The 22,696-nt window shown below is 39.6% G+C and overlaps 1 protein-coding gene across 1 annotated transcript in view; it reads right to left on the reverse strand.

Moving 5' to 3' along the window:
* The window catches only part of GRIP1 (glutamate receptor interacting protein 1), a 147,026-nt gene that overhangs the window by 55,965 nt on the left and 68,365 nt on the right, over positions 1 to 22,696 (reverse strand). The window contains exons 2-6 of the mRNA XM_026052775.1: positions 19,313 to 19,448; positions 18,252 to 18,397; positions 15,432 to 15,515; positions 14,480 to 14,555; positions 12,987 to 13,132 (exon numbers count right to left, since the gene is read on the reverse strand). Of these exons, the coding sequence (XP_025908560.1) occupies positions 12,987 to 13,132; positions 14,480 to 14,555; positions 15,432 to 15,515; positions 18,252 to 18,397; positions 19,313 to 19,448 (588 nt within the window). The remainder of the gene's footprint in view (positions 1 to 12,986; positions 13,133 to 14,479; positions 14,556 to 15,431; positions 15,516 to 18,251; positions 18,398 to 19,312; positions 19,449 to 22,696) is intronic.

Genomic DNA, 22,696 nt, shown 5'->3' on the forward strand with positions numbered 1-22,696 from the left:
ACTAAACTTACATTTGGAAATCACAATGTATTTGAAAAGCTAAAAAATAATTCAGACTTCAGTAGTCACCTGTAGAAAGGCAGAAAGGGAGATAGGACAAACCACAGCATAATCTACTCAAGTTTTTATAGTTGTTAAATGCTGAGTTTAACTGCGAGTTCATTTGCAGACGTCTCTGAGATGCCTGCGATCCCATTTCTCCTGCAATGGTTGTCATAAAGGAGAAGAGAAAAGAGGCATCTTTCGTTTTTTGCTTTTCCTTTGCAGCTGTGTTTTGGGATAAACATAGTAGCTGATACTTCTAAGCTTCCTATCCCACCACAGAACAGCAGAATGCGCTGAATAAGACAGCCCAGCAGCCCCGATGCCTCCCATTGATTTATAACTTCAAAGACTAACAGCTGAAATCTGGCCTGTTACATGAAAGCCAAAAAGTAAATCTAATGAAATTCATGGTGCTTGTTAATCTAGCAGTTACTCTAGCAGACTCTAGGGTGAAGGCTTTTGCTGTGATCTAGATCCAAAGTGCTATGCACTATAAAACTTGCCACAAAAGCATAATTTCATACATATATATCCTGCGCTGAAGTTAATGCTACAGTTTCAGAAAAGAAAGATCTGAGGGAAGATAGAAAAAAAAATAAAAGAACAAAATAAGACCTGTGGGTTTGGCATATTCTCTTTTCATTAGCAGAAAGGAGAGGGCTGTGTAGCAATTGGATATAATGAACACAGCATAAACAGCACTGTCTTTAAATAATGTGCCTCCAGATTAGGTCTTTGTAAAATTGTTATTATCTGTACTTCAGAGTTGAGTTCATTCTAGAATGCCTGAAATTAATAGGCTTATAGTGGCAATAAAATCAAACACTTTTAGTGGTGCAACCAGTGCTTAGCCTAGAAGACTGTTATGCTGGCAGGAGACATAAACTGGGTCCCCCCTTGGTGACAACAGAGGAAGGGATACAGAGGCACAGTTCTGCTATTTATCTCCCAGGATCTTCCAGCAGAGATGATGTTCCAATGTAGAGATGAGTTGGATTTTTCTCTTTTGGGTCCTATTTTAAATTCCAGCTGAAATCAATGACAGTCTTTCTCTCCTGAGGCACATAGGCTTGGCCCAGGTCTTGGCTAACTTCACAGAAGGGAACAGATGGCTGACCTAAAGATCAATACTTGCTGTTCTCATCTTAAATGCTTCAGAGGATCGAGCACTACTCTGCAGTAGCTAGGGATTAAATGCAGTTTCATATGCATGCAGAAACTACTACATTCAGTGGAGAAAATCACTTAACAGAACGTATTCAACAATCAAGATAAAACATTTAGCTAAAAATGCAATTTCCAGGGTACTTAATACTCAAATTAAGCACATCTTTTAATATGAGATATTAAATGTGACTATGAATACCTAGCTATTAAGTTATTGGTGACCTTGCTAAGCCAAAAAAATGGTAGGAGAGACTGCAGAGAGAATTTGGTTTAGATTTTCTTTGCAATGATGGGGAATGCTGTGCTAGAATTGTTTAATCACAGTAGGGAAACCACAGGTTCAGTATCTCTGCAATACAGGTTATCTTTTAAAGCTGCTTGAGGCCTTCAGATATCAATTAACTCAGGAAGGATGATCTGAATCAGCAATAGCTTTTGGATATTAAAAAAAAAAAGGATAAAGAAAAACCTAACTAGAAGTTTTTAAAGTGTGGAGGAACTGGCTATTTCACATAAAACAATTCCCAAGGCTCTGCCTCAAGTTGTACATAGTGCATCCTTTCATGTAGATGACTTCTGGATTAGATTTTTGTCAGAAATACAAAGTGAAATCCACCCTGTAACGCAAAGGCAATACAGGTTACACAAGCTGAGGAAATTTGGCCTAGAAACTCCTTTTTCTCTCATTAGTATCTCCATCTCTGTTCCCCCATAGGCTGTCTCCTTTCTCCCTTGAGCCTTATTGCCTGATGCCAAATTCTTCTATTGGCAAAGCCCTACTCTGCTTCCAGTCTCATGCAGGCAACCTGAGCATCTTGGGTCATACACTTCCTTCCAATCTCTGGAAGAAAACTGTTAACATTTAAGTGAAATCATGGCTTTGGTTTATTTTGAAAGCATGTTCAATTATCATGGGAAGATGGTTTTGTTAGGGTCCTCCAGCAATGTAACGGCAGCACGACAAATTAGTAATAGCTACCAGAATATGCTGGCCAGTTTTCCTGCAGATGAGAAGCATGAGACTCACATAGGCTCAAATATCAACAGTCTGAGTAACCAATGAATGAATTTAAAAAAAAAAAGCAATGATATTTTTGGCTGAGCAAAGACTAATATGTACTAATATGCTTTTATTAACACTATTTCTTCAAATGACTGATAGAACTCATAGGCTATAAAATAACCTCTTTAAGTGAACTAAGCATGGTAAGCCTGAACCTAAGTAAAAGAAGCAAAGGCAGATTATTACATTGTTGCTTTTTTTTTTTTTTTTTAAATTTCCCCTTTGGTTTAATCCATCATAAACAGTCTGGACTTTTCACATTGATGAGTGTGGAGTGTCACACTGGTGAAAAAAAGCCAGGAAGATAGACTAGTTTAGGATTTTCAAATATACCTTCTTCAGAAAAAGCCTTGGGAAATATTCAGTGTTTCCCTCTCCCTGGAATATAGATGGGAACAAAGCCTGTGATGCAGCTACTTTCTGAGATGAACTCTTTTGCAAGCTATTTCTGGGGTTATCTCCTAAGCCCTTTTTGATAACAAAAAAAAAGATTAAAAAAAAAAACAAAAAACCCACAACTATCCCTTATTACTTAGTTTCCTGTTAAACCACAATGCCATTAAGCCTAATTCAAGGCTTATATTTTTTATTTGAATTAACTGGATTATCATCTTATCTGTAAAATTTCATCACTTGTACTCTAAATTTAAGTATTTGAACCACCTGGTCTTTCTTTGTTTCTTTTTTTTTTTTTTTTTTTTTTTTTAAGACCAGCACAATCATTTCATTATTCTTATTAGTTTGCACTTGACTAGCACACTAAGTAACAGATGTGCCAACTCAATGAAAGACTTTTTGTCTAATTTCCACGAGCACCTAGCCGAGAAAGGAATTCTCTTTCACATTGTACTTCATGGCACATCTGAGTAGTATTTGCCAAGGTATAAAGATTTGATCAATCCTTTTCCCATCTTTTTTAAATACAGAGAAAAAGAAGCCTTCATTGCAGCAAACAAGTAAGATGACTCCTTTTCAAAAATATTACTCAAGGGTTATTGGCTCCTTTCGTCCTCTTGCTTGGAGGCTGGGTGGCAGACAAGAGTGGTTATGACAAACATCCTTTCCTCCCCCGCTTTTGCTTTGAGAACAAGAACAACGTATTTTTATAGGCAGAAACTGCTTCCATTTGAGGATCCAAAAACTTGAATCAGCATCAAAAAAATTCAGACCACATACTAGGTGAAGATGTAGGAAGATGGACTAGAAAGAATGTACGTTAATGGATTCGCATCACGGAATATATTAGATGTTTCATATCGATATTTTTTAATTGTACACTTTCCTGACAAGTATTAGAAGGCATATTTATCTATCACTTTTTTTAGTAATTTCTGAAAACGAAATTGCATTGTTATTTTTCAGTTATAGGGACACCTCATTTCACCTTTATAGTTTTTTTCTCCCATACAAAACAATGTTTATTAAGTTGCTTTTAATGATGCCACAGTTTCAAAAGCACTAGAGAAAAATGTTAATTGGGCCTGTTAGAGTCATTTGTAACTTTTATGGTTCTGCAAAACTCACTTTATTTCTCTTTAGGGATGATCAAGAAGTTAGCAGAGAAAGAAATATCTGTAAGATCTATGCAGTGACACAACGACTCCTCCTCCCAATTCTATAATCATCTGGTAGCAACAGAGACATCAAATTAGAACAACAAATCAGAGCCAGACAGACAAAAGAAAGTAAAAAAGTGCTGTAAGGCAAATATAATGCTTGGGGATCATACTTTTGAATCATCAGTTCAAGATGTCTGACTTTTCTCATTAAAATGTGTGAATTTGTTTAATGATGATTACCTCTCACAGGCTGTAATTTTTTTCTTCTCTTAGTTATTTAAGTTGAAACGGGTCAGCTGTGTCCCCAAACATCCATAGGGGAAATCATATTATTTTGACCCCACATAAAATACTCTATTGGTTTTATGAAGCCCTTATGCTCTGCCAGAAATTATACATGATATTTTGTGAAACCAGGATTGTGCTTGAACAACCTTATATGCAGCTTGTAGCTGGATAAGTTTTCATTGGAAGAGTTGAAGGCATATCTAGCAGACAAATTCATGGGAAATACCCATAGCTGGAAGTATCACAAGCTTTTCTGTAAGTTTTATGGAAATGAATGGGTAAAACAACACATGACTACACGAAATGGTAACAAGCTATTGCCTTATGGAGAGGAGTTATGTTCTGTATGCATGGATGTCTGGTAGTCAGTTCATGCTAATGTCCCTGATGCAGACATCTGGGCACTGATAGCAGGGACTATGCTTCATAAGCAAGTAATTTGTACAGTAAATTGAGAGAATGACACATCGTAGCATGCAGATCTCAGTATCTGCTAAGCGTGCACAAGGTTAATGTGAATTAACCATGAGTCAGCAGTGTGGCCTCGTGGCCAAGAAGGCCAATGGGAGCCTGGCTACATCACGAGAAGTGTTGCCAGCAGGAAGAGAAGTGGATCCTGCCCCTCTCCTCAGCCCTGGTGAGGCCACATCTGGAGCACTGGGTGCAGTTCTGGCCTCCCCAGTACAAGAAGGATGTGGAGCTTCTAGAGAGGGTCCAGCAGTGGGTAACAAAGATGATTCAGGCACTGGAGCGTCTATCTTATAAGGACTGAAAGTGACCTGCGTCTGTTTAGTCTGGAGAAGAGAAGGTTGAGAGGGAATCTGATCAATAAATACCTGAAGGGTGAATGTAAGATGAGGCCAAACTCTTCTCAGTGGTGGTCAGAGACAGGACAAGGGGTAATGGGTGTAAGCTGCAACACAGGAACTTCCATCTTCATGTGAGGAAGAACTTCTTTCTTGTGAGGGTGTAAGAGCCCTGGCACAGGCTGTCCAGGGAGGCTGTGGTGTCTCCTTCTCTGGAGATCTTCCAAACCTGCCTGGATGCTGCCCTGTGCCCCGTGCTCTGGGTGTCCCTGCTGGAGCAGGGGGTTGGACTAGATGAAGTCTAGAGGTCCCTTCCAACCTTAATCATTCTGGGATTCTGTGTCTGTGTGAACCATGCATTGACCTCCAGAAGAGATGAAAAACCCAATATATCTTTTTCCAGAGACATGTCTGTTTGTGAATATTTCTGGAACTGTTAGAGATATGCTTATGTCATTTGCCTTAAGAAAGATAAATTTGGAATGACTTGGGGACATTAAGGTTTACATTTTGAGATCCGAGATTTCATGAAACACTCAAGCTGTGGCACGATTAGAGCCTCAGGAAAAAAACATGAGGAAATTAATAACTTTGCATTCAGACAGAGATCTTGACAGTGCCTTCTATGGCTTGTGGTCACATACTGATTGATGGCAAGAAAATACATAATGAATTACTGCATTAAGTGGCAATTATCCCTCCTGTGCACTAAAGGAAGGCTAAGGTGCATTTGGAATTAAATCTGGCAAGGGATGTCAAAGACAACAAGTAAAGCTTCTTCAAATATAACAGCATCAAAAGGAAGATTAGGGAAAACGTGGCTCCACTGGTGAATGGGGTGGGTGGCCTGGTTATGAGACACAGAAAAAGCAGAGTTACTGAATGCCGTCTTTGCTTCAGTATGCCCTTGCTCCAAGGGCAGCCCTCTGGAATCCCAGACCCTAGAGACAAGAGAAGAAGCCTGAAGAGCGGAAGACTTGCCCTGGGTAGAGAAAAATTAGGTTAGAGAACGCTTAGTTAAACTTAATACCCAAAGATCCATGGACCAAGATGGGATGCACCCCAGAGCGTTGTGTGAGCTGGCAGATGTTAAGCTAAGCTGCTCGCCATCATCTTCAAAAGGTCCTTGATGGACCTTTTGGTCCATGGGGGAGGTGCACCCATGGGGCACGTGCCAGAGGGCTGGAAGAAAGCCAATGTCATGCCATTCTTCACACATGGCAAGAAGGAGGACTCAGGTAACTACAGGCCAGTCAGTGTCACCTCTATCCCTGGGAAAGTGATGGAACAGCTCATCCTGGCTGCTCTCTCCAAGCATGTAGAGGACAACAAGATGCTCAGGAGTAGTGAGCATGGACTCATGGACAAGAGGAAATCATGCTTAACCAGCCTGATAGCCTTCTATGATGGAATGACTGGCTTGGTAGATGAGAGTGGTGGATGTCGTCTATCTCAACTTCAGCAAGGCTTTTGACACTGTCCCTCACAGCATCCTCTTGGGCAAATTCCGGAAGTGTGGGATATATGAGCAGACAGTGAGGTGGGTTGAGAACTGGTTGGCTGGCAGAGCTCAGAGGGTGGTGATCAGTGGCACAGAGTCCAGTTGGAGGGCTGTAGATAGTGGTGTCCCCCAGGGGTCAGTCCTTGGTCCAGTCGATGGGATCCTGGGGTGCATTAAGAAAAGCGTTTCCAGAGGGCCAAGGGAGGTGATCATCACCCTATACACAGCCCTGGTGAGGCCACATCTGGAGTACTGTGTCCAGTTCTGGGCTCCCCAGTACAAGAGGGATGTGGAGCTGCTGGAGAGAGTCCAGCGCAGGGCTACGAGGATGATCAGAGGCCTGGAACATCTGCCCTATGAGCAAAGGCTGAGGGAGCTGGGCCTGTTCAGCCTGGAGAAGAGGAGGCTGAGGGGGGACCTGATCAGTGTGTATAAATACCTCAAGGGAGGCAGTGAGGAGGAGGGGGGTGGCCTCTTTTCAGTGGTGGCCAGCGATAGGACTAGAGGAAATGGCCACAAGCTGAGGCACCAAAAGTTCCACAGGAACTTAAGGAAAAATTTCTTAACATTCTTAAAATTTCTGTGAGGGTGACAGAGCCCTGGCACAGGCTTCCAAGAGAGGTTGTGGAGTCTCCTTCTCTGGAGATCTTCAAACCCGCCCGGATGCCGCCCTGTGCCCCGTGCTCTGGGTGTCCCTGTGTGTGTAGCAGGGTGGGACTGGGTGATCTCTAAAGTTCCCTTCCAACCTTAGTGATTCTATGATTCTATGAAATGATGGGTCTAGTGGAAAGAAAAGCACAAGATGGTGTACTGGAAGACTATCACAATTTACATGTGCATCTTGCTGGACAGAGACTGATCAGACATTTTGGCATTTCCTAACTGGTATATTCAATTACTTTACTTCAATAACTGCTTTCTAGAATAATTTTTACTTGTCTGTTTGTGCAACAGTGTTTAAAGCAGAGTGATACTTCAACTACTATGGCTATTATGTATGACCTTTGCTTTCCGCACAAATTTGATTCAGTCTGTCTCTGAAGCATTGTAAGAGAGGAAATGATTTTTAACGCTTAAGTAACTAATTCATATTTAGAATTTCAAGGGATATAGGTCTATTGCTCTGTGACAGTCAGGAGACTTGCATGCCTCAATCAAATGCTGGAGTACATTGCCTCCTCTTTCTGTCAAAGGCTTGTAATAGACCAAAGAAATGTTAATTTTAAGTTTATAAAAACAGAAAGAAAAAGGCAGCATGGAGTCCTACAGGCTTTTTGACTTTCATTCAGCTTCTAAGGTCTTGCAATATTTATAAGATTTATAAGGATCTTGACTTTGTCCTTGAAGTCTCTGGAGTTCTTGTTCCCTGATCTTGTAAAACTTGATGACTTTTAAAGTTTTTTACTTCTCTGTATACTCTTGCTTTATACTACTGCTTTAAGAAATTTTAGAGGCAGTCCATGTGGTTCTTTGTCCTGTATTTCTTGTCTTGCTCAAATTGTTGGAAGTGTGCACTGAATCATATTTAAACTATGCATTTTTTTTTCTTTTTTCTTTTTCCCTGTTGTCTGGCAGGAAGAGTGAGGCAAGTTTCTGTATGCATTCTCAGAAAATTGCTATTGACTATTGAGGTTTTTTTGGATGGTTGGCCTACAGGAGACAAAGACCTGGACACTGACAAATTGCCATCTGATTTACTAACAAACAACTGCATGAATAATTCCCATTCTATAAAGCTGTATTGAATAGTAAAGTCTGGTAAATTTAGGGTACTTCTCTACCTAAAGCCGAGCGATATCAGAGTGACTCTGGTGGCCTGGAAATAAAAAACAAGCTGGCAATCTTTGCTTTGCAGAGAACAATTACATGGCACCACTTTCTGATAAAATGAATTTCAGATCAACAAATTGTTCAAGATAGATTTATCAAATAAAACTGAGAAACATATGTAATTCGTATGAGAAATACACTCCTCCTTTTCCTCCTTTCTAGAGGATACAGGGCCCTACAGCTTGTTCTAAGAGACACCCAGTGAAGAGAAGAGATGCAAAGATCTCTCCCGCAGGTGCAACGAGCCAGCTGATACTTCTGTGCTGCAGTGCTTGCAGTAGCTAATAGTTTTGCTTAACTACAGTATCTTGGTCTTAAAGATTATCCTACCAAAAGCTTTGAAATTAAAGAAGTAGATTGTTTGAGGCCTCATATCAGCAATATATGAACTACAGCTACACAAAAATGCTATTGACCAGAACTTAAACTCAGTGACAACTGTCTTTGAACATTTCTGAATGCTCCATTTCAGAGCAAATATGGAAATCTACCCATACAGAACTTACTGATCAAAAGTACACATGTAAATTGGAATCCAAAGACAACCTCAACTACAGAGACAATAAAACTTGCTCCCCTGAGCAAGTTTGTGGACGATACCAAACTGGGTGGAGTGGTTGACACTCTGGAGGGCTGTGCTGCCATTCAGAGCGACCTGGACAGGCTGGTGAGTTGGGCAGAGCGGAACCTCATGAGGTTCAACCAGGACAAGTGCAGGGTCCTGCACCTAGGGAGGAATAACCCCAGGCATCAGTACAGATTAGGGGTCAACCTGCTGGAGAGCAGCTCCGCGGAGAGGGACCTGGGAGTCCTGGTTGACACTAAGTTAGCCATGAGTCAGCAGTGTGGCCTCATGGCCAAGAAGGCCAATGGGATCTTGGCTGCATCAGGAGGATGTTGCCAGCAGGTCAAGGGAGGTGATCCTGCCCCTCTACTCAGCTCTGGTGAGGCCACACCTGGAGTAGTGCACCTGTGTGCAGTTCTGGGCTCCCCAGTATAAGAGGGACATGGAGCTTCTAGAGAGGGTCCAGTGAAGGGCAACAAAGATGATTAAGGGAATGGAACATCTCTCGTATGAGGAGAAATTGAGTGAGTTGGGTCTGTTTAGCTTGGAGAAGAGATGGCTGAGAGGAGATATGATTAATATGTACAAGTAACTGAAGGGGGAATGCAGGGAAGAAGGGCCAAGCTATTCTCAGTGGTGGCCAGTGACAGGACAAGGGGCAATGGGTGCAAGCTGAAACACAGGCAGTTCCATCTCCATGTGAGGAGGAACTTTTTCACTGTGAGGGTGCCAGAGCCCTGGCACAGGCTGCCCAGAGAGGTGGCGGAGTCTCCTTCTCTGGAGATCTTCCAAACCCACCTGGATGCTGCCCTGTGCCCCGTGCTCTGGGTGTCCCTGCTGGAGCAGCAAGGTTGGACTAGATGATGTCTAGAGGTCTCTTCCATCCTCGGCCTGTTGGAAGACACACATTCTGTGTGTGATTCTATGTGAAAAAAACACCAATGGGAGCTTTTGGAAAACCTGAACGAAACTTTCTTCTCTGGTTCCAAATAAATGTAATGATAACACTTTTACTGCTCCTTTTAGATGGGGCAGTACGACACTGTTTAAAACTTACTAGCATCTCATTTCATGTTCTTAACTCATTCTCATATGAATTTTCATCTGTACCTGAAATATCATTTCTCACTGGGAAGTCCCATTCCCTTAGGGAAGTGTGATACACTGCTAATGCGTTCTGTGAAATAAGGTGTTATGAAATTCATTTGGGTAGCTACAGTGTTAGAGAAAAACATCTCTTCAAGAGGCTGAACTAGCATGTTTATTTCCTAGAACCCATGTGGGGTTGATACTTCAGCATGTATTTAAGCAAGTGCACGTGTAACCCCAGAGAGTTTAATGTAACGAGTCCCATATCTTAAATTACATACATATTTAAGTAGCCTGCACAGAACCCATTAAGACTTTTTTATCTTAGTTTGTCTGTGTTCCAGAACCAATAAAATGTGCAAGTTTCCTAAGTGACCTCTTGAAATGTCAGGTGAAGGAACAAAACTTGGAGAAATAAAGCATTTTGAAATGGCTTACACCTACAAGGGTATAAATAGTCAGTTTTACTCTACAAGACTGCGGAAAGCTGAAAAAAATTGTTCAGGATTATTTTCTTCATTTAGTTTAATGTCTTCAAATTAATTTTCAATTTCATGCTATCAGAATACATTTTATGGGTCTTTCCTATTCTGGTCATGTGAAATGCTACCTTATAGGCTATAACCATCTGCTAAGAGAAGGGAAGATATTACAGCAAGTAATGGTACAATTACACCTCTGTGGGTAAGACATTTTGCTGAAAGTTTATACCAGTAGGATCCTTTAAAAAGGACCAAACTTTCTCAAAATTTCCAAATTGTTGCCTTACTCTCAAAAGTCTAAGCTACTAAAGTAGTTTCAAGCATCCGTACTGATAAATTAGCTTATCCCTTACCAGTTTCTATTGTTTCAGGCTATTTTCATCAACTCTATGGTGGCAATTAACAGTGACATTTTTGTAATTCTTAAATTTTTGTTTATGACTCGTACTCCCTTCTATATTGCTCACAACTTTGACTTCACTGCTCTTGAGGAGAAGTACCCAAAAATCTAAATCAGCATTATTTTCCTGGCCTAAGAACCACCAGATTAGGATGAGTGATTTTCAGCCTTTTGGCTATGGTCTACTCATAGCGGAACTGCAAAAAATGAAGCAACTCTCTCCATAAGATTTTTTTACACCATCACTAGCAATCTTCCTGATCTCACTGGCAACACTGGATCACCATCTCACACATTTCACAATGTTAGATTCCCTTTTCCTTCTTTTCTTCTAACCATACAAGTCTTAAGTCTTGGATTCTTCCACCTCCTTGGTTTGATGCTTCCATAGGCTACTGGGTTCAGTGCCAGGAAGGCAGGAAAAATAAATTCAGACATGATACAGAGAGCCAAAAGGAGACAGCAGATTTTTTTCAGAGAGAAGACTACATCAGAAGTTCAACTGGAAGGCACAGCTTATATAGTCATAAGCTGATGGGCTCCAGGTATATTTGCATCCTCCTGCAATAAGCCCACTCCATACAACTTGAAAAAAATAATTCCTGCCTTGAGAAACCTACAGTTCAGAGCACCACAGCTCCTCCTTTTATCCTTTCTAGAAGATCCTCATTGGAATGAAGAGCAACTCTCTCCCTTGGGTACACAGGAGAATGGGGATGCAGGTTTTTTTCTGAGATAACAGAATCACAGAATGTTCAAGGTTGGAAGGCACCTCTAGAGATCATCTAGTCCAACCCCCTGCTCCAGCAGGGACACCCAGAGCATGGGGTGCTCACAGTAAAGAAGTTCTTCCTCACCTGAAGATGGAACTGCCTGTGTTGCAACTTATATCCATTGGCCCTTGTCCTATCACTGGCCACCAATGAGAAGAGCTTGGCCCCTTCTTCCCTACATTCTTCCTTCATGAACTTATACATATACTTATGAACATATACATGAACATATACATATACTTACACAGGTTGGGGTTTTTTTCCAGTAAAATCTAAACAAGCACACTCCCAACTTCTCTTAGAGAAAGTGGAATTTAAAGAATCTATTTTAAGGTTTGATATTAGATAGGAATTGCCCAGCAAACATCATCAAGAAGAAAAGATGAAATAAAATCACCTAAATTCTAGGTGACCACCTTCATTTCCATTTTGTATGTGTGAGGCTCCTGCCCAGATGCTGAGCAGGTACTACATTTCTGGACGTGGACTTAATACGAATGTCCAGCAGGCCTGCCAGAAACCTTGCAAACCCATCAAAGATGAATGTTATAACAGAAAAAAATCTTATCTCCTGAAGAAAAACAGAAGGTTGTTACAGAATAAACAAGTTTCTGACTTGTGTTTCTGACCTAATGTTAATATTTTCCAAGGCTTTGGAGTTTGATAGTGCTATTTCACAAGTTCCTAAGAGGCTAAGCAGGGCTTGCTGAGCTAGAAATCTGACTGTGAACCTGGGGAAGATAACGGGAGAGAGAGCTCCGAACACAAATGCGTTAGTCTGACTGATGAACACTCCTATTTCTTGCTGCCATGAATTTTCACTTTCCTGCCATAATGGAAGGACACCTTCCAAAAGCAAATGGAAACTCTGTTGTGATCTGCTCTGCTCGACTTTCCAAAAATCTTCCAGTGTCTTCCGGGAGTTCAACTGAAGTTTATATAATGTCTATTTTTTTAAAGCCACGGTTTGTCACCTTTTAATTTCTTAATACCCTTTATCCTCCTCACTCTTTTTGATGTGGCAGTTTTACGACATTTTATAATGGCTTAGCTACCTAGCTGCATTGGTATAAGACATAAGGATTCCTCTTAGAGCAAGTAAACCTCTCTTTCAGGTGACACAGAAATGCTTACACTTCATTAACCTTTATTGCAAACTAGTGACTGGAAAAGTTACTTTGGTAGAACCCACAGGATTGTTTCACGCCACAAACCATGAAATGTCAGGATGCTAAATTGCAGTAAAATACTGCTCACCTCTTTATGAACCTAAGAAGATTAATGATATGGTGAGGATGAGAATATTGGTGTTACCAGGAGCATAACAGGTCATGATCCCTTATAAAGCAGTTTATCAGAAATGGACAGCAAAACCTCACAGATAGTATCCCGAACTAAAGCTCCACTTTTCAACATACCCATCACTGAGACATCATATTCAACCAGCAGAGTTGCCTCCTGTCCACATTGCTTGAGAATACTCATCGCTTCCGCATGTGTTGTCCCAAGGAGTCGGATGCCATCAACACTCAGCAACCTGTCTCCAGGTTTGATTGTGCCCTCTCTGAAGGAAGATTAAAGGAATGATCTTCATTAATGTAAGATAAAGTGACTTGCAGATAATACCATGTATGCCAAGTCATTTTCTCACACTCTACCTGCAGCCTCTTCTTCTTAACTTAACATTTACATTGACACTGGAAAATTCAGAGGGCATGGTACAAAGGAAATTGCTTTAATTGGAAAGTCAGTGATTGGTAAACAGCGTAACACAGCTAAATAATCAAGTCATGTTAAATCACAACTAGGTATAGCTTCTGCTGCAACATACGTTTTGCTTCTGCCCTCTCAAACACACACACACACCTCCTCTTTCACATACACGAACAGACCTCCATCCAGACAAGTATTTTCTTAAAAACAAATAGGAGATAGAACAGATGGGGTGAAGAAACAGATAGCTAATTATGAATGACCATTTACTGTTTTTCTTCAAAATATCCCTTACTTGCAGAACTCCCTTTTTCCTTTCTTTTATCTGAAAGCAAGTTGGCTACAAATGCACAGTCTCCTAGATGTATCTCATAAGACAGTCAGAATTAAAATAGAAAACAAAGTGCTAACATTGCCAACTCAAACACCAGGAAGAAAATCAAGGAGAGAAGGAGGATGGGGAAAAAAAGGGGAGAGACAGAAGGAAAAAGCTGTGTGGAACATTTGCTTTTCCATTAAGGCAGCCAAAGACAGAAATGCCATAAGCTGGAGAAAAACAGTTTATGTCAGAGAAATTGTTTTTTTAAGTTTTTTTTTTCAGCAATTTAAGGACTGAAATATCATTTTGAAAATATAACTCACATTCATTGAACATTCTTTATTTATACATATACAAGATGCTAATACATAAAAGCATGTTCATTGACCCAATCATAAATCTATACACAGAAGTTGTTGGGGGAAGTTGGATGTGAACTCACAAGGAGACATGAACAAATGTTTTAAAACAACAACACAACACCATTTGTCTTCAAGACAGAAAAAGTATAAACAGTGTAAGAAAAAGCCATATTGCCTGCCTAAAAGCCACAAAAATTATGCTCTGATCTATTACATAGATTGCTCATATTTTAATTATTTGGGATTTTTTTTGAAGTTCCTAATGGACAGTCTTGAAGTATGTAACTTTGTTAATTAAAATTCACTCCAAATCATGATGCAATGAGTGTCTATGGTTGCATATTAATTACAGTTATTATTAGTACAATTAAATGCCTAAACCATGAATTTCAAACAAATAGGTTTGAATAGATTGAATAGAGCTACTTCACTCCAAATCTTAACTACTATCCCCATTTATTCACTTTTCTCCACTTCTCTTTCATTTGCATTACAGAAAAAAAAAGATAGATTATACCTGTCAGCAGGCCCTCCAGGTCTAACACATGTTATTACAACGGGACGGGATTTATTTCTGTCATCATGGGCTCCACCTAGAAAAGGAAAAGTGAAATAAAGCACATTTTCACTTTATGCTTTTTATGAAAGCACATTTCCAAGAGAAAAGTCTAAAGCTTGCAGCATGTACACTTATGGATGGGCTAAAAAAGACCAAAAAAAAGCATCTAGACACTAAAAGTAACTTCCATTTATTTATATTTGACATAATTTGACCTGTGTTGTATAGGTGATTCCTAACATAAGGTTTCTACAGAGTAATACTTATAAAAGATGTGTTCCTTTCTTAGAACATCTCTAATCTCATTGAGAAAACTTACCCAGCAATGTTTGTTGCAGAGCAACAAAAAAGCACTGCATTTTGTCTATTCTCAGAATAATGAGTGACCACTAGAGAATTTATATATTAAATAAAACAATACAGTTTTCCCTAAAGAACCTAATGTACTTCCTATAATTCATCGCCTGGGTATATAATTTAACAGCTGCATGTTTTCTTCTGTTCTCTAAATCAGCATTAATACTTTTGTTCTGCAATTCTGACTGTCAGCATTATTAAACTATAAATCAAATTTCAATATTTAATTTATCCAAATGCTATATGTGCAACGCCAACGCCACTGAATACAACAACTTCATGTTGACCTCAGTGGCAGCAGAATCTGGTGCTACAAAAAAATAATTTTGTTACATTTTTGCATGGTGGATTAATTACCAGTGTCCCATAAAGAAAAATTAAAGCAATTCATAAAAGCAGCACATTAACGTACAGAACACATAAATCATAGGCTTTTTTTTTTTACAGTTTGCAAGCCATAAATCTTGAAATATTATTTTTTAGAACCATAAAAATTTATCACTTCGGCTGCTGATCTAGAAATACAGACTCTTGACATTTAATGATAACTCACCTCGTATTACAAATCCAAAAGTGTTCCCCTCTTTATGTAAAGTAACTTCCACAGTTCTAAAGATGACACCTGATCCTTGTACGGCTAAAAATTAAAACAAAAAAAAAATACTCCAATTATTGTTATTTTTCTAATTACATGCAAAGATTTGTACCATTTCTAAAAACAAGCCAGATATTGTATTCCTGGTCAAATAATTGGAAAGAATCCACAACAGAACAGTCATATAAAAGATCTGTAATTAACTCCAGCTCATGTTCTTTTTGAGAGAATTTTCTGTCAGATATTTTGCAGATGTAAATAGCAGATTGCCAGTATTTCAAAAAGCAGCTATAGAATCCTAGAGCAGCTCAGAAATTGCAGCCTTATTGTTTACATATTTGCATAATTTTATTTTTCATAGAGTTTCAGAAAAACACAGGAAAGTATGCAAGGTAGAAATACACAGAGAGAAAAATGACAAAATCTTAAAGATACCCATGGGATTGACTGTTTGGACATGAAAATGTGTATTTATAATGCTTAAAGTCCAGACAGTCAAGATTTTTAATGTGTGTGTACCTAATTTCACATTGCTAGATTAAGATGAAAAACAGTATTTGGTATCATTTGTTTTTTTTTTTTTCCCCTTTTAAAACACAATAGACTTTCTCATCAATAGTAAATTAGCTTAAAAGATCTTTGGCTTCCAGCGGAGTAAGATTTTGTCTGTCAGCAATAGAGAAGTGAGCTAGGAGCTGAGCAGCCTAATGTGCAAGCCAACACATTTGGCTAGAAAAACACATTTTATGGTATCTGAAAATACTGCTGTTAAGAAACCAGCAGTTAATTTACTGTTAGCTTTTACAGAAAAAGCTTGGCAGAGTGTAATAGCTCACTTTTCCAAAGGGGAAAAGACACTGGGTAAGATCATACACACACACACACACTTCTAAGCTTAGTGTCTTACTGGAAAGCAAGACACCAAAAACATGGCAACACATTAAAAACATGTCTAAAACATACATTACGTGAGCAACAGAGCTAATGAAGACTTATGTTCTTTAAAGCTCCTGCCTGCTATAGCCACAGCTTTCCCAGTCCCTGGTACGATACCCACTGAGCGATGGACAACACATATTACACAGCCAGGAAGGCACATGTCCTTGTGGGACATGGGAATATTGTGGTCCTGAATGCCATCCATTTGGGCAAAAGAAGATTCAGCCAGCTGTACTACTCCTTGGAAGGTGACAGATGTCCTCCACCACGAGCAACCTGAGGAGTCAGATGCAGTGGAGATACGGCTCATGTTTTAGTTAGCAATGTCAAAGTGGCTCATGTTGAAACAGAAGTTAGATGCTCTTTCTTCTGTGAACACTGTCAGATAGATTAGGAAATACTCAGGAGAGTGAGATTACTGTCTCTCAGCCAGATTTAAATTATTAACTTATTAAATTTACTGCCATTTCCCCACTCTGAAACTTCAGTTCTCCTCTCTCTGCGGAGGCTTCTGTGAGAACAACAGTAGAATTACATCAGGCATGGAGCAGGGTAGGAGATGCCAAGACACTGCAACATGACATACTGAAGCACTTCTAGGTATTACAAGAACCTGTGTTTACAGCGTCCATTTGAAGTTAATGGGAACATCTGCACTGTTTTTAATCAACATTATTAGATATGCTTGCAGAAAAAGGTCAGAAATTCCAAGCAGCTTAATAAATGGTTATGACTTATCATAATCTAGCCTGTCAAAAACCTATTTCAGTTGACAAGAGTGCAACATATGCCAACAGTGGTGAGGCAGAAGAAAGCATTCTTGATTAAGTGTAAAGAAAATAATTCTAGTAAAACAACTACATCTGTATTAAAATAATTCTGAACCCAACTGACTTTATTTACTCAAATATTGCAGTTTGGTACATGCAGTTCCCTTACCACAAGCAAACATTAATCAGCAAATAACATCCCAAACATATTACAGCAGTTGTCAGAAGGTCATAAAAGCAACAAAATATGTAATTAGACTAACTTTCCAGCTGCTAGGAAACAGTGGGGAGTTCATCCTGTTCTCCTGAACATCGTGCTGGGAAATATGAAGAGATGGATGGGCCATTTGGCTCCTATTGTGATGAAAGATTTTATTTAAGGAGATAAGAGCTTCCTAGCTGATTTTGCATTTTTTCTGGAAAATATCACTGGGCACCACATCTTCTTCCCTCTAGTGAGCAGCATAAGGAAGAGTTAGAGCATTTAGTCTTTGAAGAAGTGGCTGGTACAGCACCAACAGTCAGGGAAACACCTTTCTTCTTAACTTTTGGCTCCAGTTTTCCAACTCATTGTTAGTCTAGCTTTCACTTCATAGCTGCCAGCTAAATTCCCTCTGATTTGCTCCTACGCCGACACACTGACAGACACTTGAACACAGAAGAAAAGCGCGGAGTGAATGGGCAAAACGAAGGGGTGAGGGAAACATTTAGTAGCAGTGTGTGACTCTGGTGTCAGTCTAAAATTGTATCTTGAAGAAAAGCCTGCTCATTGAGAGGCCCTTGTATGAGCTACATAATTTTTCTAGTTTTACAAAAGTCAGAGCCCACCCCACTGTATCTCCTGCTTTAGGAATGAGATATGGCTTGAAATTCATCCTAGATAACACTGGAAAAATGACAGAGGGTGAAGAGGAAGGAGGAAGGCTAAGGCAGAGGTAGAACTCACAGGCAGCATTAAACTTAAATAGTAAGAAGGATTCTGCTGCCTCGGACAGCCACTCCCATCTTATTGCTGATAACATAAAGCTGCCACTCTGCATAGATTTCAGTTTGCTGCACTATTACTTACAGACTGGAGGGAGCTCATATTCCACTTCCAGAACAACCCTCTCGCCAACGTTTTTGAGCAGGCTGATGATCTCATCATGACGAAATTTGGTGAGGTTGATTCCATTCACAGATTTGATGTAATCACCTACATCCAGCTGGTCACTCCTAGGAAAAGGTAAATTTTCCTTCTTTTTTTTGTTAAATACAAATCTACTGGACTAGCAAAATAGAATCTTTACATGTTAATGATGACAAGAAATATTTTTTAATAATCATCCAAATTAGAACAAGTTGATCTACAACATATATACATATATGTTGTATATATACCATATTACTATATATACTATATACAACATATATAGTTTGGATGATTTGACTGGTTTGGGCACAGAAGCAGGGCAAACTTTTTCATGTCTTCACCTTTCTCCCTCTTTCTCTTTTTGGGATGCCACCAGAACTATTTTCTAGGCAATGGTTGCCTTCCCATCTAACACGACAGCAACAGAAGACAGGCCACAGCCCCAAATCATATGTTCCGCTCAGTTACTTGGAATGATTTGGTTTAATCTTCATCTCTTGGCCTATTTCCTTCACACTAATAGCTTTCCAGTTCCCACTGGCAGAGTAAGCAAAGTAACTACAAATTTAGACTTTGTTTTAAAAATAGTTAATGGATTTTTTAAAATAAAAATGTGATATTATTATGGTTAGGTTTCCCATTTTACTTTTCTGCTCTGTATTCTTTTCTTAAGATTTTGCTCAAGAAAAAAAAAATTGAAATGAAATTTAAATCACTTAGAAGAAGCTTATTTGTTCTTAATACAATTTGCAAATTTTCTACCAGCATTTCTATAATCTATCAAAGTAGCCTCAAGGGAAGAGGTGGACCAGCTGCTGTTGCAATGTTTCTCTCTGAGCTTCTGTGGTCTGACGGGCTGCTACTTACAGATACTTCCAGTCAAATATTTCCTAGTGAAATATTTCCTAGTGAAATATTTCCTATTGCCCTCTGAAGTAGGATGTATTTCTGAAGTGATGGCGCAGTATAACACATTTTGGGACTGGAGATGTGCTTACCTAGCAGCAATTCCTCCTTGGCGAAGGTTAGACACTCTGGGTTTCCCATCCTTGTCAATCCCACCGGATACCGTGAGCCCCAGCGTGGTGCCTTCTTTCTTCATTAACTCAACTATTGTGGAGCCCTTGAATTCCTCTGTTGAGAGAAAATTATTGGCATTATTAGCATTGGAGAAAAGCAACATCTGTGTTATCACTTAAATGTCATCTACTTCCCACAAAATTCACTGTGTATGTTAATAAGGAATAATGCATACATCTGGAGATTCTTTATATTGCAGTTCACAAGTCCTACCCACAAGGTTTTGCATATAGACAAATCTGAGACATATGTTCTGTTACAGGTTATTAAAAAGTTCACCAATGTGCTAATATATTATAAAAGACCAATAAATGCTAAGTTCACATTTAGAGTAAAGGTAGTTATTCTACATTTTTCAAAATTTATCTTTTCTCATTTTATGATTTTTCCCTCTGAAACTTATGCTTTACAAAGAATTTCAACCATTTAACTAAATAAAAGACACAGTGATATAATGGTGAGGAGAATTTTAGATTCTGGCTCACTTGGAGGTCAATAGTAGATGTCAGTTTTAATCAGAACAACTGAACAGAATAAGATTCCATATAGAGATTAAACATATCAGATTTTAACAATTTTCTCTTACACAAACAGATCTCCACTCTCAAGCTTGTTCAAATCTCTGCCAACCAGACACAAAATAAGCGAAGGGTTTTTGTAGTCCTAGTGGTATATAAAACTTCCCTCATATGCTTTCTGGGAACCCCCATCCTGCTGCATATATGACATTTTACTGAGCATCTCTTGCAATTTGCCCCTTAGACAAACTAATCTCACAGACCTCAATAAATGCAGAGCACCTGCACCAGAAAACCCGGAGCTCTCCAAAGAGTCGCCCTTGCAGCCCATGGCTGGGCACGGCAATCGGCACATGCCTAGTTTAAGCATGACTGCCAACTGCTTGGAAAACCATGACAGGATCATACCTCAAGGCCAGTGTTTCCAGTTACAGACCCACTGAAACCAACAATCCACTCAGAAATTCTGGAAAAAGAGATGAAGTTCTAAAGATTCATCCACAAAATGATGACATGCTGGAAGGACCAGCTTCTAGGTGAAGCACATAACACAGCACTGCACTCAGTGCAATCCTACGACAGCAGCATGTAGCTCCTGAAACAAGCAAGTTCTGTACGTCTAAGTTCCTATGTTTGACAATAAGCACCAGAGAGTCTAAAATAGGCACTATACAAATGGCAGTAAGGGCTCTATCCATCTCTTCCAATGTGGCTCAGAAAATGACTTATTGCATCTTGACATCAAGATTTATCTTCAGCAGGACTGAACCAGAATTAATGAAGCTGAGTAATATAGTGGTAATGATGGTGGGCAGAGGAAGGTAGTCAGAAGACCTTTCAGTCCTAGTAAAATATCCCAGAATCGCAACCCTTGGCACCACTCTAACAGGGTTAACTGCTGAAAGTTTTGCATACACAGCACTAAGGTTCCCTCTCTTCTCTAAGTAACAGGTTCATCCTTCCACTCTGGCTGATGATGGTCTCACTTTGGATATTCACATTTTCACCATTGCCCAACACAGCATAAGTACTCGGGTGAGATTTCACCTGAGCTTCCCAAGCTTCTACTAAGACAAAATTCCGCACTGCACTAGGTTGGCAGCATGGGTTTGGCCAAGCTTTGAAACGAGTATTTTGAAAGGTGGAAGGTGTATTTTAATAGGAAAAATGGCAAGAGATTATGAGGCTGTTTAAAATGTGCATGTCTTCAATTAAATGAAGACTGTAACCCAGCTATCTATCTGGTGCATTCTCCAACTTGGCCGACTGCACACCAGTCATCCCTCTGCCAGCTAATGGGCCCAATTCAAGTGTCATTTGGAAGCTACAGAGCTTCCAGGATAGCGTTTACTCACATCTGGCTGTTTTGAGAGTTCAGGAAGAGCAGACGTGATTGTCTGCATCTGACAATGCAAACATGCAGTGTAGGAGACACTAGGAAATAAAATGTTGCTTTCAGTTTTATACAACCCCTTCAAGTCCTCATAGCGATTACAAGAGTCAGACATGGTACTTACTGGATCCAAAACTACCACACACTTGCACCCATGATACACACTACATTCTCAAGCGCTTGGCTGGTGTGTCCCGCTTGTACATATCAACCATGAGATTTGGAGTTAGAAGGAAGACCCTCCTCCACACTTCAATTTGAGGCCTTCCCTTCTACTTCCCAGTAGCACAATCTATTTCTGGGGACCATCTGGTGATTTCCTTAACAGAAACTCTGCTGGCATAGGTATAGAGGACATACACAGAGCCCTGAGCATCCCTATCTCGTCCCATAGCAAAATACTGGTTTGATCTTTTATGTAGGAGTTTGCAAACAGGTGTTGAGACTTTGCTGCCTGAAGTGAGATGTGAAATACATGATCCATGTGGTGTTTTAAACCAGCTAATGATTATACAGCTCCCTGCAATTGCAGACATGGAAGTTAATGACCAGATTAGCTCCTGACTGACTTTTAAGCACTCTTTCTAGGTAGGCTGAAGGGAAAAGACATACTGGTGCTGGAAAGAGGGTGGTGATGTGAAACATTCATAGCTAACCGAGGTCATCTAGGAGCATACAACAGTTTCATTATATTTAGTCCCCGAAAGATTTTGTAGGTTTTTTTCATACAAGATTGTATCAAGAACAAACAAAATTATCTAAGTTGGTTTTACATATTACAGGCTCTCATTGCTATCTGTCTCTTGAAAATACCCACTTGATAGCCCAACATCTCCATGTTTCATCTTTGCTTTCTTAAGCCATATACAGCTACTGTTTTAGGCTCTGTATTACACGCTTATTCATCTGCATTGCTTCTACATGATGATTACCAACTAGTGCCACTGCAGTGTTATCAAAATATCCAATATGCAAACAATTTCAAGACTTTATCTCTACAAATTCCATCTAACAAGCAGTCATATCCATACGCTCTATTCCTCACCTGATGCAAGGTCAGGCTCTGTTCTCTAGTTAACACAAAACTGTGTTACTCTTCGTGCGTAAAAAATCAATCTACTTCATGTATCACCTCACTCATAAGTCATTACTGATGCTGAGCAGCAAAGTCTTAATTAATTGGATGTCTCTGGGGCCTGCTCTCTTCTACATGTACATTGCAAGTAATATTAGCAGAGGTGGCATCAGAAAGAAAGGCAAAGAAATTACCTCCAGATGAGGAATACCAATATCCATGTACCTATATATATATATATATACATGTATATATACGCACACATATGATGGAAAATAAATTTTTGTCCCAAAGGGCTTCTTTTAGATCCTCTGTC

The sequence above is a fragment of the Nothoprocta perdicaria genome, unplaced genomic scaffold (genome assembly GCF_003342845.1).
Source record: "Nothoprocta perdicaria isolate Ctin4 unplaced genomic scaffold, notPer1 scaffold_91, whole genome shotgun sequence".
Taxonomy (NCBI): domain Eukaryota; kingdom Metazoa; phylum Chordata; class Aves; order Tinamiformes; family Tinamidae; genus Nothoprocta; species Nothoprocta perdicaria.